The sequence below is a fragment of the Hoplias malabaricus genome, chromosome Y, assembly GCF_029633855.1.
Source record: "Hoplias malabaricus isolate fHopMal1 chromosome Y, fHopMal1.hap1, whole genome shotgun sequence".
Classification (NCBI taxonomy): Eukaryota; Metazoa; Chordata; class Actinopteri; order Characiformes; family Erythrinidae; genus Hoplias; species Hoplias malabaricus.
The window spans coordinates 65,812,887-65,834,253 of record NC_089820.1 but is presented as its reverse complement, the minus strand read 5'-3'; the positions used below and the strand labels follow the sequence as shown (position 1 = coordinate 65,834,253).

General features: G+C 43.6%; 1 protein-coding gene across 2 annotated transcripts; it reads left to right on the top strand.

Annotated features, from left to right (window-relative positions):
* Window positions 1-8,815: 8,815 nt before the first annotated feature.
* LOC136677674 (uncharacterized) lies at window positions 8,816-16,327 on the top strand. 2 transcript variants are annotated; one of them, XM_066655269.1, is made up of 10 exons: window positions 8,816-9,025; window positions 9,535-9,637; window positions 10,086-10,232; window positions 10,523-10,668; window positions 11,129-11,265; window positions 11,457-11,550; window positions 11,988-12,320; window positions 12,410-12,584; window positions 12,842-12,963; window positions 13,355-16,327. In XM_066655269.1, the coding sequence occupies exons 2-10, from the start codon at window positions 9,553-9,555 to the stop codon at window positions 13,667-13,669; spliced, it is 1,554 nt and encodes a 517-aa protein (XP_066511366.1). In that variant the 5' UTR covers window positions 8,816-9,025; window positions 9,535-9,552; the 3' UTR covers window positions 13,670-16,327. The 2 variants fall into 2 exon arrangements, with proteins under 2 accessions (XP_066511366.1, XP_066511365.1); XM_066655268.1 differs by having other exon boundaries at window positions 8,816-9,637.
* The last annotated feature ends 5,040 nt before the right edge of the window (window positions 16,328-21,367 follow it).

Below are 21,367 nucleotides of genomic sequence, written 5' to 3'. Positions count from 1 at the left end.
TCTGCGTGGGTTTCCTCTGGGTGACTGTCTGTGAGGAGTGTGGTGTGTTCTCCCTGTGTCTGTGTGGGTTTCCTCCGGGTGACTGTCTGTGAGGAGTGTGGTGTGTTCTCTCTGTGTCTGCGTGGGTTTCCTCTGGGTGACTGTCTGTGAGGAGTGTGGTGTGTTCTCTCTGTGTCTGCGTGGGTTTCCTCCGGGTGACTGTCTGTGAGGAGTGTGGTGTGTTCTCTCTGTGTCTGCATGGGTTTCCTCCGGGTGACTGTCTGCGAGGAGTGTGGTGTGTTCTCCCCGTGTCCGCGTGGGTTTCCTCCGGGTAACTGTCTGTAAGGAGTGTGGTGTGTTCTCTCTGTGTCTGCATGGGTTTCCTCCGGGTGACTGTCTGTGAGGAGTGTGGTGTGTTCTCCCCGTGTCTGCGTGGGTTTCCTCCGGGTGACTGTCTGTGAGGAGTGTGGTGTGTTCTCCCCGTGTCCGCGTGGGTTTCCTCCGGGTGACTGTCTGTGAGGAGTGTGGTGTGTTCTCTCTGTGTCTGCATGGGTTTCCTCCGGGTGACTGTCTGTGAGGAGTGTGGTGTGTTCTCCCCGTGTCTGCGTGGGTTTCCTCCGGGTGACTGTCTGTGAGGAGTGTGGTGTGTTCTCTCTGTGTCTGCATGGGTTTCCTCCGGGTGACTGTCTGTGAGGAGTGTGGTGTGTTCTCCCCGTGTCCGCGTGGGTTTCCTCCGGGTGCTCTGGTTTCCTCCCACAGTTGGTAGGTGGATTGGCGACTCAAAAGTGTCCGTAGGTGTGAGTGAATGTGTGTGTGTGTGTGTGTGTGTGTTGCCCTGTAAAGGACTGGCGCCCCCTCCAGGGTGTATTCCTGCCTTGCGCCCAATGATTCCAGGTAGGCTCTGGACCCACCGCGACCCTGAACTGGATAAGGGTTACAGATAATGAATGAATGAATGAATGAAAAATGACAATTGTCATTTTAATACAATGAAGTTACCATAAAATGACAAAGGAGCTGGAGTATGTTTAAATTTTGAAATGAAAAACAGTACAATACGCTTTAAAACTTATTTGTACACCTAATAAATATGGGTAAGGTGATGATGGTTAGAGCCCAGGCTTTGCCAGAGTTATTGAATGCAGTTCTACTGCTTCCCAGTCCAATGCTTGTGGGGGGTTATACTCCTATAGCGGACATTTAACATTGGGCATGGTGACCCTACGCTCATGTGTAGCTGCTCCAGAGTGGTCCATTCTGTTGCCAGTGTTTTGAGCAGTTGTACATCACCAAGCAGCTGAATCCATGAAGGATAAGTGGTGTCTACAGACTCTTAGACAGGCAGTGTACAGCGGCTGGGACCTTGTCATGTGTCTTGGCTGTGAATTTTTTGTTCTTTACGTTTGTTTGAATACGTAGCCATTCCCGCAGATATCATAAACATCTCTCTAGAGGTTATGCTCTAATCGAATTCAGAGCTGATGTCACGGACACTGCAAACACCATAAATCAGCCTCCAGACAGCTGCGGGACATCCTCTCAGGAAAGACACCTTCAGCATGGCTGCGCTGTGCGAATCTCTCTCTCTCTCTCTCTCTCTCTCTCTCTCTCTCTCTCTCTCTCTCTCTCTCTCTCACACACACACACACACCTTTTACTCCAGCTTTTTCTGTGGCATATAATCCATGCGACAACTTCAGATACAAACCAGAATCAAACTGCAATAAATAAAACCAGCATCGGTTTAAAACGACAAACACAGGGCACTTAAAAAATTTAAAAAACAAGCTGTTCTCACATCGTTTGAAGTGTGTGCTACACACCTGCTGGTTAGGGGCAAAAAAAGGGTGGCAACGAGGTGTGTGTGTGTGTGGGGGGGGTCATTCAGAGCAGCAACTAATTATCATACTCCACTAAACCCAAAGCTGACAGCTTTAAGCAGAATTTTCAGGAAGCAGCTTCATTCAACAGCAGCAAAGACACACCTCAAAGTAAGAGGTTCTAAAAGCCTTGGACTTAATGGTTGACACTTTATACTTTACACAACCCCCCACAGACCACACCACCTGTTAGTGTCAGTTCTCTGAGGCACACGGCGCATACAGCCCCCAACCACACATCTGTAACCGGATATGAGAGAGAGAGAGAGAGAGAGAGAGAGAGAGAGAGAGAGAGAGAGAGAGAGGAAAATAACATTTTTGGCGGGTTGAATAGAGTCCTCTATTCTGTAAAACCCTAACAGAGAATCCCAGCCTCAGCTGTGGGCTGGAGGTCACATGCAGATATGAAGGAAAATATGGGGAAAAAAACAGACCATACATAGTGCATTCATCACAAATGTGATGTCATAACTATATGAGGGGGAATTTGATAAGTTCTTAATCTTTTATTCATTTTTTTCTTATTTACTGTGATGTGGGCGGCACATACAGTCTCAGTCACACATTTCCAGGGACCTGAAGGTTGTGGGTTCGATTCCTGCTCCGGGTGACGGTCTGTGAGGAGTGTGATGTGTTCTGTCTGTGTCTGCGTGGGTTTCCTCCGGGTGACTGTCTGTGAGGAGTGTGGTGTGTTCTCCCTGTGTCTGCATGGGTTTCCTCCGGGTGACTGTCTGTGAGGAGTGTGGTGTGTTCTCTCTGTGTCTGCGTGGGTTTCCTCCGGGTGACTGTCTGTGAGGAGTGTGGTGTGTTCTGTCTGTGTCTGCATGGGTTTCCTCCGGGTGACTGTCTGTGAGGAGTGTGGTGTGTTCTCCCTGTGTCTGCATGGGTTTCCTCCGGGTGACTGTCTGTGAGGAGTGTGGTGTGTTCTCTCTGTGTCTGCGTGGGTTTCCTCCGGGTGACTGTCTGTGAGGAGTGTGGTGTGTTCTCTCTGTGTCTGCGTGGGTTTCCTCCGGGTGACTGCCTGTGAGGAGTGTGGTGTGTTCTCTCTGTGTCTGTGTGGGTTTCCTCCGGGTGACTGTCTGTGAGGAGTGTGGTGTGTTCTCTCTGTGTCTGCGTGGGTTTCCTCCGGGTGACTGTCTGTGAGGAGTGTGGTGTGTTCTGTCTGTGTCTGCATGGGTTTCCTCCGGGTGACTGTCTGTGAGGAGTGTGGTGTGTTCTCCCTGTGTCTGCATGGGTTTCCTCCGGGTGACTGTCTGTGAGGAGTGTGGTGTGTTCTCTCTGTGTCTGCGTGGGTTTCCTCCGGGTGACTGTCTGTGAGGAGTGTGGTGTGTTCTCTCTGTGTCTGCGTGGGTTTCCTCCAGGTGACTGTCTGTGAGGAGTGTGGTGTGTTCTGTCTGTGTCTGTGTGGGTTTCCTCCGGGTGCTCCGGGTTCCTCCCACGCTCCAAAAACACATGTTGGTAGGTGGATTGGCGACTCAAAAGTGTCCGTAGGTGTGAGTGTGTGAGTGATGTGTGTGTGTGTCTGTGTTGCCCTGTGAAGGACTGGTGCCCCCTCCAGGGTGTGTTCCCGCCTTACGCCCAATGATTCCAGGTAGGCTCTGGACCCACCGCGACCCTGAACTGGATAAGCGCTTACAGATAATGGATGCATGGATGGATGATTAGCCCCAGCACTGTTAGAAAATTACCTGCAGTATTTGGAGATTATGTCCATACACAGAACTCCCCGAACACCCCGCATGTCTCCACACATGCACACGCAAAGCTTGTACAATCCACATGGGAACTGACGGGTCCAAGTGTCCAAGGTAAAAACTCCCAACATTGAGTGGTGAAGCAGAGGAGCTACATTCTGTGGAGTGAGGGAGCACTATTCAGCACCGTTGGGGTGGTGTTTGAGGTCTGAATATTTACAGCGGTAAAGGCTGCAGAAGCAGAAGGAGTCGATGTAGAGAGCGGTTAGAAAACGGCCGTGTGTTTGGTCAAACACTGGACATTTGGAGAAGGACGTGTCCTTTAGTGTGGAGGTGATGTTACTGTGATAAATTCGATGTGTTTTCTTCAGTGTAGGTGTAAAAGTCCAGAACGCTGCTTCTGCCTGAGCCTCATGACGTTTCAAGGTTCTTCTGAGCTGAGGGTTGAGTTGTGTGAAAATATCTGGACGTGTCAAACGCCCAGCGGCTCAGAGCCGCAGCACCAAGTGCATCTGGTAGCACTGGGAAAAGAAGGACAGACACACGTTTTGTGGTGACAAGGACAAACGTATTCAGACTGGCCAGCCGTTCAGCCACGGTTCCTCACAAAGTCACGCCCAGTCAGACACAAACGGGAGGGAACGGGTGGCTTGTCCCACTCTGAGCCTGACAAGCAAATCCTGGGTTTTAATAGGATGAATATCAGACAGGTTTCTCTCTCTCTTTCACACACACACACAAGCTTTGCCTGTCTCTTCCTCTCACACACACCCCCCCATACCCCTCCCTTGGCATTTTCCAACACGCCGAACAAAAGACAGAAGAAAGAGAGAAGGAAAACACCGGAAAAGCCGACTAGTTCACGAACCTTACAATAGCTGGTTAATATTCATGAGCCTTCAAAAAATGTGAAAATATCCCAGGAAACGCATTCCACCCCCTGGTTCTGATCTCGGAACAGTGCCGGAGTGATTTGAATGAACAAATATCACCCGGAGATGTCTGTGGGTGGATACGGTCTCCCTCGGTGTGGTGGGTTTTCCTCGCTGTAATTAAAAGCAGCTCAAATCAAGTCTGAGATTGTTTGCGATACGGGACAATGTCGAAATGTTGGACGTCCTTGAGAACCGAGCCGCCGAGCCAAACTACGAGCAGATGAGGTCCAACGATCTTGTTATTGAACAGAGAATGGATCCAGGCACGAACACTCACCACTCTTTGAAATGAAGCTGAGGGAGAGGAGTTTTTGAAGTCGGAGCCTTAGCAGAATAGCCACTGCCTCCTGAATTATCATTTGCAGTCCTTTATTGCCATTTTTTCTAAGAACTGTAGGTCCAGGGGTTCAATGCCGTAGAAGAGAATGTTCTTTAGGGAGAAGAGGGTCTTCTAGAGGATAATATAAAGAGCTGTGTTTGACAGTTCTTTTTAAAAGTGGTTTGTCTTCACTGAAACATCGGGTTCCAGAAGTCTATATTTTATTTAACCCTACAATATAAGAAATTCATAATATAATAATAAGCTACGCCAGTATTCATACAATTAATGTCTTTGCATGAACACAAAGCCTCTTATCTTCTAAAGCGATGGACATGTGTTCCATAAAACATTTATTACACTCTTATTAAGCATCAATACCTAGTCATTCAAGTTCTAATCCAGGATCGATTATTTATAACAGTGTTATAAAGGGAACGCCTATCCATCGTCATACATCAGTGATATTCAATCATTGCCTTATAACTATATGAACAAATTGTTACATGCTTATTAATGTCTTATTACATTCCTATTTAAGCCTTTAAATATGTCAATCTCAGACATAGAATATGAGATGATAGCAGCGTATTCCCAAGAAATCCATAGAAAACTGACATCCTGAAACTTCCACGATGAAAAGACAGAGTGATGCTGAGGAATAATGAACGAGGGATGGATTGGAGGGCTATGGCTTGCCTGTGGCTCATCGTCCTGCAGAGATTCTGAGATAAATTATTAGCCTGTGTCTTTTTACCCGGTAATGGATGCTGTAATGGAGCTGGGGATTTGGCTCTACTTCACGTTTATGGCTGATTTCTTTGCAGCGTAATGGCCTCTGAGAGGTAAAAGGCCTCAAAGTTGCATAAAGCAATACAAGAAATGTGTAATAAGTATAACAGTGATAGCTATTTTGCACACGGGCTATTACATTCGATTCTTTTATGTCTGCAACAGTATTTATCCGCGCTCTGAAGGTTTCATTACCAGCGATAGACACGGAATCACAGTTAAATCTTCCACGTGGAACGGCGTAGTGGATAAATCCCACACCTCCTCCTGCTGCGCTTGCTTCTTCGGAACAAGCCTGGGGCTAAAGCCGCCGCTCACAGGTATCAGACAGGTAAACGGGCTGGCGGGGGAGCGCTGGGGAACAGGTCCGGACTCTTCGACAGCGTCCCAGCGAGAGATGAGCCCGGCTGTTATTAGTTCAGTGCTGAGCTATGGGCAGCGTCAGTTTCAGCCCCACACCTCATTACAACATCAGCTCTGTTCCACTCGAGAAAGCAGGACTTAAGCAGTGTGTTCAGACTAGGATATGGAGTTCCTGAGCTACGGAAACTTCCAGAACTGTAACACAAACTTTACACAATTTATTTTAACACTTGTGTCTGTGAAAATGATTAAAATCACAGACTGTTTTCTGACTGCTGCTCTGCATACTTTGTATGTACTTTTTAACCCCTGTTCTTCAAACCCCAAAGAGCAGGTATTATTTGGATCATTCTCAGCAGTGTTAGTGTGTGTTGCGCTGGTGTAGAGTGGATCAGACACAGCAGTGCTGCTGGAGTTTTTAAACCCCTCAGTGTCTGGACTGAGAACAGTCCACCGACCAAAAACATCCAGCCGACAGCGTCCTGTGTCACTGATGGAGGACTAGAGGACGAGCGACACACACTGTGCAGCGACAGATGAGCTACTGTCTCTGACTCTACATCTACAAGGTGGACCAACGAGGGAGGAGTGTCTCACAGAGTGGACAGAGAGTGGGGCTTTAAAAAGTCCAGCAGAAAACACAATGGCTGTATTGTGTTGTGCCCCATTCAGGGTGTGTTCCTGCCTCGCGCCCAATGATTCCAGGTAGGCTCTGCACCCACCGCGATGCTGAACTGGATAAGGGTTACAGACAATGAATGAATGAATGAATGAAAGTATTGTGTTGTGGAAATTGCGAGCTCTGGTTCCAGAAGTGATCAGTTTCTCTACAAAGAACCACCTCGTTTAATCAAAACCTTCTGAATGACTTGGAATCAAACAACGGATTTATGCAGAACTTCAGAAATTCAGTGAGTCCCTGTTCATTTCGACAAAGACCCCGACAGAAGGAGAGCACTGAGATGAATAGCGCTGAACAGCCTTGTCAAAAAAAGTGGATGATTAGTTTTAAAAAACACGAGACGCTCCTGAAGTGCCAATCGCGGGGAGTGTTTCACAGACGGAGGAGACTTCACTGCTGCAGGAGCTGCTGCAATCTCACACCACACAGTGTGACCATCTGTGACAGCCAGTCCATCACCAGATATCATCAAAGAATACAGAGCTAGCGTTGGTTTGGCAAGGTTTCCACAAAGCTGATGTTCCTGACACTCGTACCACAATCTTCTCTCTGGAGCAGCGCCTAATTGGATTGGTCCAGTGTCTGCTGTCAGTTTCCTCAGCCCGAATCATCCACACTGGGGCATGGCACTTCACTTCACAATAAGGAATAAGGGCAGATGCCCTCACTTCTGTAATTTTCTTCACTGATTAAGTCACTGCCACCTGGAAGATAGGGCCCCCTTAATCATACACTGCACCAAGTTTGAGGGTAAGAAGCCAGCAACTGCTACTTTCCAAACTGTTAATGCCATAGGAGCTGGACACACATGGAGGAGAGCACTAACAGTAAAGTGGGTGCGGAGGTCAGACCAGTGACCATTTACGGCTGATGTCCCAGTCAAGACTTGGAAAACCGCGTAAGACAACCCAACGTAAGACAACCCACATGAAGTAAGAGAGCCATGTTCAGAACGGCCGCTTTCAGCACCTGTTCCTTTAAATGATAATGAGCCGCTCGCTGTTCACCCCGACCCCGAGCGCACAGCAGTGAGGAGCGAGGAGCTCTGGTTTTTGGTCGTTTTCGCTCTGTTCTCTTTCTTCTCTGTTCTCTTTCTTCTCTGTTCTCGTTTTCTCCATTTTTACTCTGTGCTCGTTGTGTTTGTTTTGCTGTGTTTAACCTCGTCTTTGTGCGCTCACATAAATGTGGGTCCAGCGCTGTGATTGGACAGACTCAGGTGAGGGGGCGGGGCCATTCTAAACACTTCTACACTTGATGTCAGAAGCAGAATAAGACTCTCAGCCCTCAGAAAAGTGACTTGGGGGTCTTGTTTCACAGTGTGTGGGTTGGTGGACTCCAGATCCACACATTAATATGAACCTGCACTGAACTGATTTTTTAATATGAGCCCTTTAATGTCCTTCATGGACTTTTGCATCTGCTGTGTTTAACATGACACAATGTTTAACATTCAGCAGTGATTTTAACTGTGAAATCCAGCCGTATGAAGTTAACCCTCACTCCAAGACCCCAGCACTTATGGGAGATTGAATCCTACACGTCATTCGTCTCGCCTGCTCCGACCGAGCTGTCAGGAATGTAGCTGAGGTGACAAGTATCCCGCTGCTCTGTCAGGAACCTACTTCTGTTTTGTAGGATACGGCCATAAATAAATATTCCGATCCCCTGCTGAGGAATTGCACCTATCTATCCTAAACTGCCATGACAGTCATCTGCCTGCGCTCGTCTCTAATAGGGCTCCGTATCCCGGTTCAGATCATTCCCCTCTCAGGTAAATTTCTGAGACGGATCAGGGAGGGATTAGAGAGCAATATCACAATGACATTATGATCTGTCATTCCAAGGGATTTTCCATGGCTCTCGAAAAAGCCCTGGAATCATCTGCGATTCGGCAGTGAGTGAATTAGATGGTATTTTAGGATTCATAAACCAGGACAGATGTGCAAATAAACACAAATTAAAGTGTGGAGATCAACAAACTCATACAAATGCATCAAAGCAGAGGAGAGATTCTTTATTAACGAACCTCCTACAAAGCATTTTGTAATTAATTATGATGAAAAAGTGTGAAAAGAAGCACCTTCAACTTAGACCGTGGTTCCCTACCCTCATTTAAAAGCTACATAGTGCACAGCAAAATCTGTAGTGTGACTTGGAGTTAATTTTCCAGTGAAAATTATTTCGAGTTAATGGGTGTTGATTTGGGTGTTGTTTTTACATTTGCGGTGCTAAAAGAGCTCTGGGGGTGGTGCTCTTTAAGCGAGTTGAGTGCATACACTCCTGACTGAGTTATTTCTACATCCGGTTTTAACGACCGCCTTTTCTGGAGCTCTCGGTGACGGTTGAGAAGATCCAGTTTCGGAAATATACAATTTCAACAGGTAAGAACCCAATATATCTACTAAAACATGCCGTTATTCGTTATATAAAATTGTGTTAATATCTATTGTGGTGTGAAGCTTTGTATCACTATATGTGCCGTTAAAATCGAACCTTTTTTAACTGCTGCGTATTGGCTAGCCTTTTTCAATTGTAACCGCTTGTTAGCGGCCTGCAAACACTGCCGCTAATCCCCACAGAGCGTCTTTTTATATTATAACTACGTTTTGGTTAGCGGCCTGCTAATATTACCGCTAAGGCGCACAGGGCGCACTTTTTTCTATAACTGTTTGCTAGCGGCTTGCTAACACTGCCGCTAGTGCCCACAGAGCGCGCCTTTTTTCTATTGCAACTGCTGTTTAGCGGCCTGCTAACACTGCCGCTAATGCCCACAGAGCGCGCCTTTTTTAGCGTGTAAAATAGTTGTTTTTGTTTGTTTTTTGTAGGTTTTTTAAAGTTATTAAATACGTTGTCTGTTTGGATGAAGTTAAGTTTTCTCCACTGTGTGCAGGTCCTGTAATATGTCAGTATGTTGCTAAAGGTAAAATACCAAAGTACCAAGAAGTACATTCGATTGCAGGCAGGATTCACCTATTTGGACTTTATTAGTGAAGGTGAGTAGCTATCTTGTGTAACCCAAGTTTTTATGTGGTATAGTTATTTCAAGATCAGATTTTCTGTACTGTGTATAATTTATTGTAATGTTATTAAAGGCATTCATTAATTTAAGCAAGTTGCTGGTGTCTGTTAAATCGCATTACCAACATTAGTCACTTGTAAGCTTCCTGTTGCAAGCCTGTTGACAGTAAAATACAAGGAAGCACTGAAAGTGAATTTTCCTGCTGTTACTTTGTGATAACAGTTTTCATCTTCCAAATTTAACTTGCTTCTCTTGGTTATTTAGCATAAGAAATTCCACACTTTTTGTGTCATTTATTTTAGTTTTAAAATTGATGACTGTTGGCACTTTTAGTGCTCTGCTTGCATATAAATGTTAGTTTTGTTTGTATATTCGTACAGTTTTAAACCTGCTTATCTGGTGTCTTGTTGTACATCCTTTAGTCAAAAACAAGTTTGGGATTCCTGATGCAGCTGGACTTTACATTTTTGATGAAACTGACACAGCAGTGGAGGAAGATGTCTTTCTTGAGCTGATAGAGGCCAATCCTGATTTATGCTTCACAGTACGTGACAGTGTTTCAGATGAAGGTAAGTTTTATCTTTTGTAATGAATACACTTAAGCAAAAGATAACTCAGTGGGTTGGTTTCCCAGACAGGGATTAATCCTAGCCCTGGACTATTGCCTCCTTTCAATTAAAAATCAGAATGCTGTGTAGTCCAGGACTAGGCTTGATCCTGGTCTAGGAAGCCACCCCAACATCCCTTAGCCAGTACAGTTTCAAATATGGTTGTGGGTATGATTGTCCCATGCTTTTATTTATATATATATATATTAGATAATTAAGGTTTATCCCCCATCTCCTCTTTCTTTTTAAAGATTTTTCTCCTTTAGATCATTCAACACCATCTTCTCTCACGGATACCCAGTCATCTTTTTCAAGTGACAGTGACTTCCTCAGCCAAAGATACAGAAATAGAACCAGGTCTACCACAGAGGTTACTGAATCAGAAGCTGCAAAAGAGGTATCTGAGCAGTTTATAATTTTGGACTCTGCAAAGCATCAGGATGTTTCAAATTAAATTTGACTATTTTGAGATTTCAAATGGTGAATGCCACAGTGAATATGTTAGGAGTGAGGAAAAAGAAAGATCACTTTTCTTACTCTTTTACCCTTAATTTTACCCTACATCTGCAATCACTAGACATTTGTTGTTTGTGTTGGCTTGCAGAATTGTCACTTTCTAACTTGCCAACCATAAACAATAAAAACAAAAATTAGTAAAAACATTAAATATATTTCCTCCCTAAGTCACTGAAATGTTGTGATGAATCCTGTTATGAAAGTAAATTTGCTTGCAACAATTCATTGACAGAAGCATAGTGTGACCATATCTTTAGGCTGAATGTGCAAGTTTTGGTATGGTGTCCATATTACAGCCTTAATTTGAAATATACAGTTAACTGTTTTTCTCATGTGAGTAGATGGTAGAGAATGCCTTGCTTAATAAACCTGGAGGTCAGGATGTTCTTGAGGAGTACAAATCAGACAAATCACTGAAGCACCGCACCCGGAGGCAGCTTGTCAACATACTGGCTAGCCATATGACTGAGATGCATGGGTAAGTGTTTTGTGTGTAGGTTTTTTTTTTTTTTTTTTTTTTTTTATATAAAGTTAGTTGTAAAAGTTTCAAACTGAGTAGAAATATTTTAAGAATAAATGTAACAATTTTTCAGAACAGATTGGTCAGAACAATTATTGAACCCAATAGTCAATAAAATTGTATGGTTATATATTGTTTTTGCTCTAAAGGAGGATTCCTTCCCGTAAACAGAAAGAGAAGTATGCCCTGGGGATCATTACACTATTTCCGTCACTTAAAGATCCTTTCTCTCCAAAGGGTTATGTAAGTGTTTTCTTTATGTCTTACATTCTAAAAAACACTAGTTTCACAGACTAGAGCTTTTTTAAAGTAACTTTAAAAGAGGGGCAAAATTTCAATAATTTTATGGGATGCCAAAGTACCACAGGCAAGTGAATGTGGTACTTGCCTGTTTTAATATTTATTTTACACCTTCATGACAAGTCACATCAATGAGAATGCACCCAGTGCCAATCAATGTATTGAATTAATGCCATTAAGTCAAAAACTACAAACCTACTAATTGTGACTCTGATTTTCTGGTTCTTTCACTAATTGTTCATCTCTAGCAGCTCCATTTCCATTCATTCACACTTCTGTACCTGCCTTTTGTGTATGATCAATGAGTGATTTTATAAATTTATAATTTTGTGTAATATGTATTGAGTAATACAATTTTTTTGGGGAAAATAATTTAACAGGAGCACTTCTATGATGGGGAAAAAGGCACAGGATATTTAGCATGGCGCCTGAAGACAATGTCCAGGAATAGATCTCATCAGCCAGCTAAAGCCATTACAGCACCTCAAGCACAAGGACCAAATCGGCGAAGATCAGCAGCCACAGTGTCTCCGCAGGTTGATGGAGATGCCTGCCGAGAGGCTATATCATTTCTTGTTCACTGTCCTGATGAAGCAAGCGTGTTTCAGAAGATGAAGTTAACCTTTCAACATCGCCAGGACTTAGTGCATGACCCACAGAGGACCACAGATGTCTTAAAAACATTCCCCCGTTTTTTGGATATTAAAGGACTTGTGAGTTATGCATTTCTGTTATTTATGTCCAGTTTTTAATTTGGTTAGATAGCAGTTAACACAACTGTTGTTTGTGTGTGTTTCTACAGGTGAATCAAGACTTCCTTTTGCTGTTTGGTGCTGAAACAGCCTCCAGGATGCTTGAGAAGTGGGACACGGCTTTCAAGCCGAAGGTTATTGAAGAGGCCAAACGCCTGACTCAGTCAACCGAGCTGCAACAACATCTAAATGCTGCTGAAAAACTAGCACGTAATGATGACACCAGTAAGCTACATGACCATGCTTGGTTTATGATGTGCAATTTTTCATTGTACAAAATGTCTTCTGCATTTAACCTATCTATAACACACACACACTCTCTCTCTCTCTCTCTCTCTCTCTCTCTCTCTCTCTCTCTCTCTCTAGGGGGATGTGAACACACAACCAGAGTCGTGGGCAACCATTATATTCAGTTAGCTGGTGCTAGTTCCTTTCTGCCTTCCAAAAAGATATTCATCTATTTCTCTTTTTCTTCTTAATAGACTGGGACAGTGACATGGCGTCTCTGTTGCTCCTTCTTCATCTCTTGCCACCAACAGCTGGACGAAAGAGAATCAAAATAAGTCCTAGTGATGCAGTGGACAAAATGGTGCACTTTCACAAGGTATGTCTCACCTGTTAAACTGTCATGAGAGAATATTTCACACATTAACTCAGTAAGAAACAACATGCATAGTCAATTTTTTTACCCAGTGATGTACATTTGCGAAAACAAATGAGCCAATCAAAGTTTTAACATTGTTAACTGTACATCAATCTCTCAACAGCAGGGACTTCTGGTACCCTAGAGTCATGGGCATGCAATAAACAGTTAAAAACTTGTCAGCTCTTCTTCCCACTGTGCTTTTAAGAAGTTAAGATTATTATTCACGCTTTACTGAAACTGCCTACCAGTTGAGTGATCAAACTGTAGCATGTTGCATTAAGCAGCAAATACCACTATCAGTAAGAAGTTGAAATATCTCTTTAAGGTGTTTGTTTTTTCTGTTTTTCAGTCATGCTGTAGCATAGATGAACACTTGCGAGGAAGAGAGGGTAAACAACCGTATATCCTTGCAGTTGGCCGCACCCAGAAGAGAATTGATACTTTTTACATTGTTGTGGACAAACAGCTCATTCCCTGCCAAGCCAGCAGCTCGTTGGGTGCTTTTGATGAACTGTTTAAATCCCACTATGTGTTCAACCTGTCTTATGATGAGTCGCTGGTGCAGCTCTACACTTTTGTGCAGACAACAGTTTACCTCATTGATGTTACAACAACAGATGAGTCTCCTCGAATTCGTGAGTTACGGGCAAAACTTTTGAACTAAGTTTTAAAAAAAATGTTTAAGTGTTTCATTTGTCAGGCTGTACATTTGGCCCCCCAGCCCTTGATAACTCATTTAAGGATTGTTCACAGTTTTTATCCTAGCACCAGGTTTAAGTTGATTTGTGCACAAGATTGTTGTAGGCGTCAATTTTCAACATATTCTGGTTTCAAGAAGCATTTAATAAGTGTTCATGAGAGGGATTTTTCTCAGAGTGCTGATGAAGCAAACTCTGAGACATTTCAGGCTAATTTTCAGAGTCTTGAAGATACTGTAGAGGTTGGTAGCATAGGGGTCACACAGAACATAGAAGCTGGATGTTTTGAGGACAATGGACAGTTTCTTTACAAAGAAAATACAAAAAATATCTGCTCTTCAATTGTTGCGAAACTCCAAGGAAGTGGTATGGCAAATAGTGTTGTTTCAACAATTGTTAGTGATTTGGAAGAACTTGCAACAGGACTGCACTCCCAAGTAAAGCATGAAATACTGTCTGTTGTGCCTGTAGATGATCCTGTAAGATCTAGGCTGGAAGAAAATCTTGAGAATTTTGAAAACCCATTTGATAGTTTTAATACTGAATCTAAAAGAACAAAATATTTCAGTGAGAAATGGGGGCTAGTAGAGCCAGTAGAGATAATGTTAGGAGTTCGATTTGATGCAAGGCGAAATAAACATACAGGTACTTATGATCAAGTTCCTGTGAAAGACACCTTTGTGTATATTCCAATTTTGGAAACAATAAAATTCATTTGCCGCAATTCTGATGTTTGTAGACTGCTTGGGGAGTGTTGTGTATCAAAAAAAGACGTATACGAAGACTTTTGTGATGGAAGTTATTTTAAGACACATCCATTGTTCTCAAAACAACCAACCTCTTTACAAATTCAGATATTCTATGACGACTTTGAAACCTCTAACCCATTGGGTTCAAAACGTGGTGTTCACAAATTGGGTGCTCTCTATTTTGTCCTCAGAAATCTGCCACCAAAATTTAACTCTGCTGTGATGAACATACATTTGGTTGCACTGTTTCATACAGAAGATATGAAGAAATATGGATTTGATCCTATTCTGTGTCCTCTGATTAATGACATCAAAACACTAGAGAACAATGGCCTTGATTTACCCTTCTCTAATGAAAAAGTCCATGGCACTATATGTCAGATAACTGGGGATAACTTAGGGATGCACACAATTTTGGGGTTTACAGAGTCTTTTAATGGACGTTATTTCTGTCGGTTGTGTTTGATTGAAAAAGATGATGCCCAGAATGTTTACTGTGAGGATGACCCCAAGATAATCCTACGTGGAAAAGAGCTTTTTGAAATGCATTGTAATAAGTTGCAGTCAGACCCACAGAAGTTACCTGTGTTTGGTTTAAAGCACAATTCCACTCTTAACAGCCTACAGTATTTTCATGTTTGCCAAAATTTCTCTTTGGACATAATGCATGACATTCTTGAAGGGGTGGCACAGTATGAGATGAAATTACTGTTGGAGTATCTCTCTGAAAACTTTTTGTCAAAACTTGATCTGTGTTCTAGAATTTATGCTTTTGACTATGGGTACTTGGAGCGCAAAAATCGTCCTACAAGGATTAACTTGGACAGCAGTGGCAATAATATAGGTCTCAATTCCATTCAGACACTATGTCTTGTAAGAAACCTTCCTTTGATTTTTGGTGACATTGTGCCAGAAGGAAATTTGAATTGGACATTGCTGCTGGTTTTACTGCAGATAATTAACATCATATTCTCTCCATCTCTTACACAAGGTATGACTGTACATTTAAAGCATTTAATAATGGAGCATCATGACTTGTTCAAGCAGTTGTATCCAGATAGAAATCTAATCCCAAAACACCACTTTATGATACACTACCCAGCTTGTATAAGAAAAATTGGGCCCCTAATTCATATGTGGAGCATGAGATTTGAAGCAAAACATAGGGTTTTTAAAAATACTCTTAAAAATTTTAAGAACATAACCAAATCACTTGCAATAAAGCATCAAATGTCCATAGGGTGTTATTGGGAGACATCACCTTTAAACCATATTGAGTATGGGCCCTTGAAATCATTTAATGTGGTCAGGGAAGACAACAGAGAATTGTTGGCCCGAGCATTTCATGCCATTGTTCCACAAGACATCTTTTCTACTAACTGGGTTAAAATCAGTGGGACAGAGTACAAGACAGGACTAATAATTTGCAGTGAAATTGAAAATGAAATGCCTGTCTTTTGCAGAATACAGAAGACCATTTTAGTCAACAGTGTTATCTACTTCCTAGTGGACAAGCTGGTGGTTGACCATTTCAGTGAGCATTTTCACGCCTTCAAAGTATTTGAAAGTGATGAGAAAAATGTTATCAAAGCAGACAGTCTTGTAATTTATAAGCCATTTGACTTACAAAATGCTTATGGTGGAGATGAGAGCCTATATGTTGTACCTTTATTTTCTTTGTAACTGCACATGTTATAGCCATTCCACATGGTGCTTGGATAATTTTCTGAATAAAGAGTTCAGTTCAATGGTAGTTTAAGTGATTGTGTGTTTTTTAAAATATACTTTTTCTGTTAATGTTTTTGTATGTCATGCATGTGTCGAGAATACTTTACAGGTTTAGTGCAAAAATTCATGGTGGGGGTGCAATGCATAAGCACCATCACATGTCACAAAACTGCACTGAATAACACAGTTCTCATAGTTAATAAGAATAATTTATTATCACAAAACAACACAGTGTCAGAAATAGACATTCATAGTGAAAAGGAGTAACACATTTTGGTGTTAAAAATACACATTCCAGTGTTAAAAAAACAACAATGACTGTGTCAAATTTTAACACTATTAAAGAGTTAAAAAATTAACACAACTCAAAGTGTAATTTTAACTCAGAACTGGTGAGAATTATATAAACACTGGGATAGTGTTAATTTTAACACTATGAGTGTTAATTTAACACCGAAGATTTTGCAGTGTGCTGTTTCTGCAGTGCTGAGCCCAGAGTGGCAATGACAGAGGTTTTATTCTCCCTGTTACAGCTCAGGGGCGCATCACAATAATTTCGAAGACTGGTAGATTTTTAAAAAGTCTTTAATCTTTTAATCTAATTAAAATTTTTGATTCTTGTGGAGAATTTCAATTGAGAGATCAGGTTTATATATTTATTTGACTGACAAATTTTCAGTAATGTTTATTTGTATTCATATTATTAATTCATTAATTCATAATCTGTAAGCACTTATCCAGTTCAGGGTCGCGGTGGGTCCAGAACCTACCTGGAATCATTGGGCGCAAGGCGGGAATACACCCTGGAGGGGGCGCCAGACCTTCACAGGGCAACACATACACTCACACATTCACACCTACAGACACCAATCCACCTACCAATGTGTGTTTTTGGACCGTGGGAGGAAACTGGAGCATCTGGAGGAAACCCACGCCAACACGGGGAGAACACACCACACTCCTCACAGACAGTCACCTGGAGGAAACCCACACAGACACAGGGAGAACACACCACACTCCTCACAGACAGTTACCCGGAGGAAACCCACACAGACACAGGGAGAACACACCACACTCCTCACAGACAGTTACCCGGAGGAAACCCACACAGACACAGGGAGAACACACCACACTCCTCACAGACAGTCACCCGGAGGAAACCCACACAGACACAGGGAGAACACACCACACTCCTCACAGACAGTTACCCGGAGGAAACCCACACAGACACAGGGAGAACACACCACACTCCTCACAGACAGTCACCTGGAGGAAACCCACACAGACACAGGGAGAACACACCACACTCCTCACAAACAGTCACCCGGAGGAAACCCACGCAGACACTTGGAGAACACATCACACTCCCTGGAGGTCCCTGGAGCTGTGTGACTGCAACACTACCTGCTGAGCCACCGTGTCGCCCTGTATTCGTATTAATCACGTTCTAATATGTTTAGGTTTATTCTCCCGCCTTCTGTTATCACTGTTTTTTCTCTTTTGTGAAGCACTCTAGACGACTGAAGTGTATGAAAGGCCCTACATATATAAACTTGCCTTGAGAGTCAACATTATAAATCCTGGTTTATAAATTTAAAACAAAAACCGACCCGAGGTAAGGCTCGGACCCAGGCACCCATAGCAGTAGAGCTGTGCTGCAGTGGTGCTACATAAAACAAGGTGGGGTTCAGATCCCAGCTCAGGCAGGAGCAGGGCCCTATAACGATACTCTTAACGCTGTGTTAGCATTCATAACAAATCAACGTTAAGCGGCTCTGGACTAGAGTATCTGCCAAATGCTACACAGTTGAAGTAAATTCAGAGTCAAGAAGACGCTGTGGACGTCGCTGTCTCTGTACGGCACATTCGGTCCAAAGATGGCAGACATAACGTGGTATGAACAACTGGACGTGTGTGTCCACAGAGGGTTCCTCTTTCAGTGGCTGAACTCGCAATCACAAGGGCTGTCTACAAACGACTGGATGTGCAGTGGAGCTGGCTAAGCAAAAAAAATCCTGATGGCCGAGACAGAGCCCTGGAGGCTCTATTGAGCTCTCCATCTGATCAATGGGTTTCATTCATCATAGAAGAAATACTTTCAGCTGAGTAAACTGTCTCCAAAATCTATGAACACTGCCGGTCATTGACTGCAGTGTATGCTGGGAAATGTATTAATGATCTGCATGTGTGCGTGAGGAACTGGACATCATTCATCATGACTGTATTGTGAATATATACTGTGCATTTACACTAGTTTTGGAAAGACACACTCTTGTAAGACCACTACGTACATCAAACATGAAATGAACAGTGATGCTCCAAATAAGCCTGAAGTTCAGACAGATAACCCCCTCGCCCGCTTCACCTCACCACCTCCTCTCGGGGGAATCCCTCACGCCGTCTAAAAGGCCGTTCCATTACCGAATGAACTGAAGTGAAGTGTGTTATGGCGCTTTTCCACTGCATGGGACCTCAACTTTAGATTTTCCACTGGGCCAACTCTGGTACCCGGTCCCTGGAACTGGGAACCTTCTTTGAGTCCCTGCTCACTCTGGGTTCCAACCGTGCTGAGTAGGTACTAAATGGTGAGGTGTAAACCCTGCAGAGCGCTGATTGGCCAGAGCCATGTCAATCACCACAAAATGCAGTGCTCATTCAAATCCAGCAATGCAAATCTCTAGCAGACTTCACAACGGCAGCTTGTGATTTTACCTCAAAGTGTTCTGAAGAGGTTTATAGGCTTCTTGGGCCGATGGCCTATGAACATTTTCAGTGAAAGCCTAACGTGCAACAACTGATCTGTGAGAACTGAGGCACGGAGCCGTGTTTAGTCCTTAAAACTAAAAAACATGCGAATACATGATGAATAAATAGTGCCTAACTTACCGCCAGCATTATTGTGGTTTTCAAAGCCAGCGATTCCTGTTGGAGGCAGTGTTTTGCGACGTCACCAGCTCCATTTCGCAGGGGAGCCCTGCCAGTGGGATTTTGTTGCAGAAGCAGTTTTTACTTTACATTAGATGCTGGAACATTGCTGTGAGAATTTGATGAAGTGCTGATGTTGGATGACTCGTTCTGGCTCCATCACTACTGCATGGTCCTCTTTACCCTGACCTTAGACTCATGTACAGTTGCTCCAGAGCTGCCCCTTCTAGTAATCGATACGTTTCTATGGAGATTATCCAATGGGTGCAACTTAAAATACAGTGGAACCTCTACCTACGAACTTGATCCGTTCCGTGACGCGGTTCGTAAGTGGAAAAGTTCGTTTCTCGAGTCAATTTTCCCCATTTAAAATAATGGAAAAGCAATGAATGTGTTCCAGCCCCCCCCCCCACCCCCCCACCCCTGAAAGTCACCCTTTTTGCACTGATCTATGTTTACAACACTCTCAAACTAGTAAAAAAATACATGTAGCGTTACTAAAAATAAAAGAGAAATACAGTGGAAACAGTGATAAAAAAAGAAATAATAAAGTTGTAAGTGGTTACACATTGCTACCTTGGAGACGTGACGACTGGCTGGAGGAGTAACACAGGCACTGGCTGTATGACGGGAGGTGGGGGGTGGGGGGAATAACGGAGAGTAGGTGGTGAATGTGTGGAGATGAAGTGTAGATACGGCTTAACTTAGCACCAATTTCCATGTCTGCTATTTACACTAATGCTAAATTGCTAAAGCTACAATGTGCTAATCTTAAAAGCTCACTCAAGTCTGGGGGCGCTGGGAGACTCGCCTATTGGGGTCAGGGGCCATTTCCAGCCGCCGGCTCAGAGGAGGCTCGGGTTCGCTTCTAGAGTCGTGGTTCGTTGGTGGAGGCAAAAAATATAAAAATGCCCGTTTCTTATCTTGGAAAGTTCGTTAGTAAAGGTTCCACTGTATATATAAATCCATGGGTCTGTCCCAAAACCTAGTGAGCTGCCTAGGTAAACACTGACTACGTAGACAGCTGTTTAAGTAGCGTTCTAACAGTCGTTTGTCCTCATGAGGCGGATTATCAAGAAGCTCTAGTTAGAGAGTGAATGCGTCACGGCTTGTTCCAACCCACCGCATGCAACCAGTGTTTACTTACCTCAGCGGCTAGCATCGCCTCAGCTTTTCAGTGCGGTGGATTCTAATCTATTGAATTAATTGTACTCAGGGTGAAGAGTGAAATGGGCGGGAGGTGTTCTGGCGTTGCATCCTGGGATTGCCTTCGCGGCTAAGGAAGGGTTCGATGCTGCCTTAAAATTCGGCCAAATTAAGATATCTCAGTAGGCAGCATGATGAAGTGTAGTAGTGTGCTCACTGTGACGTAAAGTGCTCTCTAGTTACACAGCTCACTAGGTTTTGGGACAGACCCATTAATGGACAACTAGTGTAACATGCAGTCGACCAACGTCCCAAACAAACAACACCAAACAACCCAAAGCAGATTTCCGTATCTTTTACTTGCTGATAAGTCACACCCAACAATAAGAAACGGCAGTGAGGAGAGTAGAAGAAAAGAGGAAATGCGGAGAAGAGAAAAAAGAGAGGATTAGTGGTGCTGGATGTAAGGGAAGACTGTAAAGGAGAGTTCTGACAGTGAAGTGGCTGCCCTGGCGGCTCTCGGGGCCTAATGGCTGCAGGGGTGGCTGGCAGGTGGCTGATTTATGACCTATTTGGAGATTACAGTGCCACGCTGGTCGCACAGTCCAGTGAGAGGGATAAGAGCGAGGAGGAGGAGCGCAGCACTTTGATATCTGCCGAGAGCATTGGTATTCAGCAATGGACCTGAGGAGAAAAACACACCTCGGGGAGTCTCTCTCTCTCTCTCTCTCTCTCTCTCTCTCTCTCTCTCTCTCTCTCTCTCTCTCCTGGCCTCCTGCAGGCTTTCTACTCCACTCAGCTGCCACAGAAGTGCAGCAGTCAGGGTGGGTCCTACCCTCAAGAGCGCACATTCTCTGAAAACCCAGCTCCCAGCAGGAGAGCCTTTGCCAGGGGGTAAACAACTGTAGGACAACAGCATCCAAATGCTGCACTCTTCGAATGTTTAAAAGGCAACGTAGACAACTCTGGAGAGCTATTGTTCTCACAGCAAAACAAACTCCACCCTGTTAGTGTTCATTCAGAAGCTCGGCATCTTTTCAGGTGGAACGGTGTGTTGAGTGAAAAGCGACTGTGTTTTTTTGGTTAAGTTTAATTGCCAGTAAGTTTATATTCACT

What these genes read in the sequence shown, in the direction of transcription:
- LOC136677674 (XM_066655269.1), top strand. Translation starts at nt 9,553, where the DNA reads ATGTTGCTAAAGGTAAAATACCAAAGTACCAAGAAGTACATTCGATTG. An exon ending in TTTTGGATATTAAAGGACTT is followed by an intron (nt 12,321 to 12,409) that starts GTGAGTTATGCA and finishes GTGTTTCTACAG; the next exon opens with GTGAATCAAGACTTCCTTTT. An exon ending in AGCACGTAATGATGACACCA is followed by an intron (nt 12,585 to 12,841) that starts GTAAGCTACATG and finishes TCTTCTTAATAG; the next exon opens with ACTGGGACAGTGACATGGCG.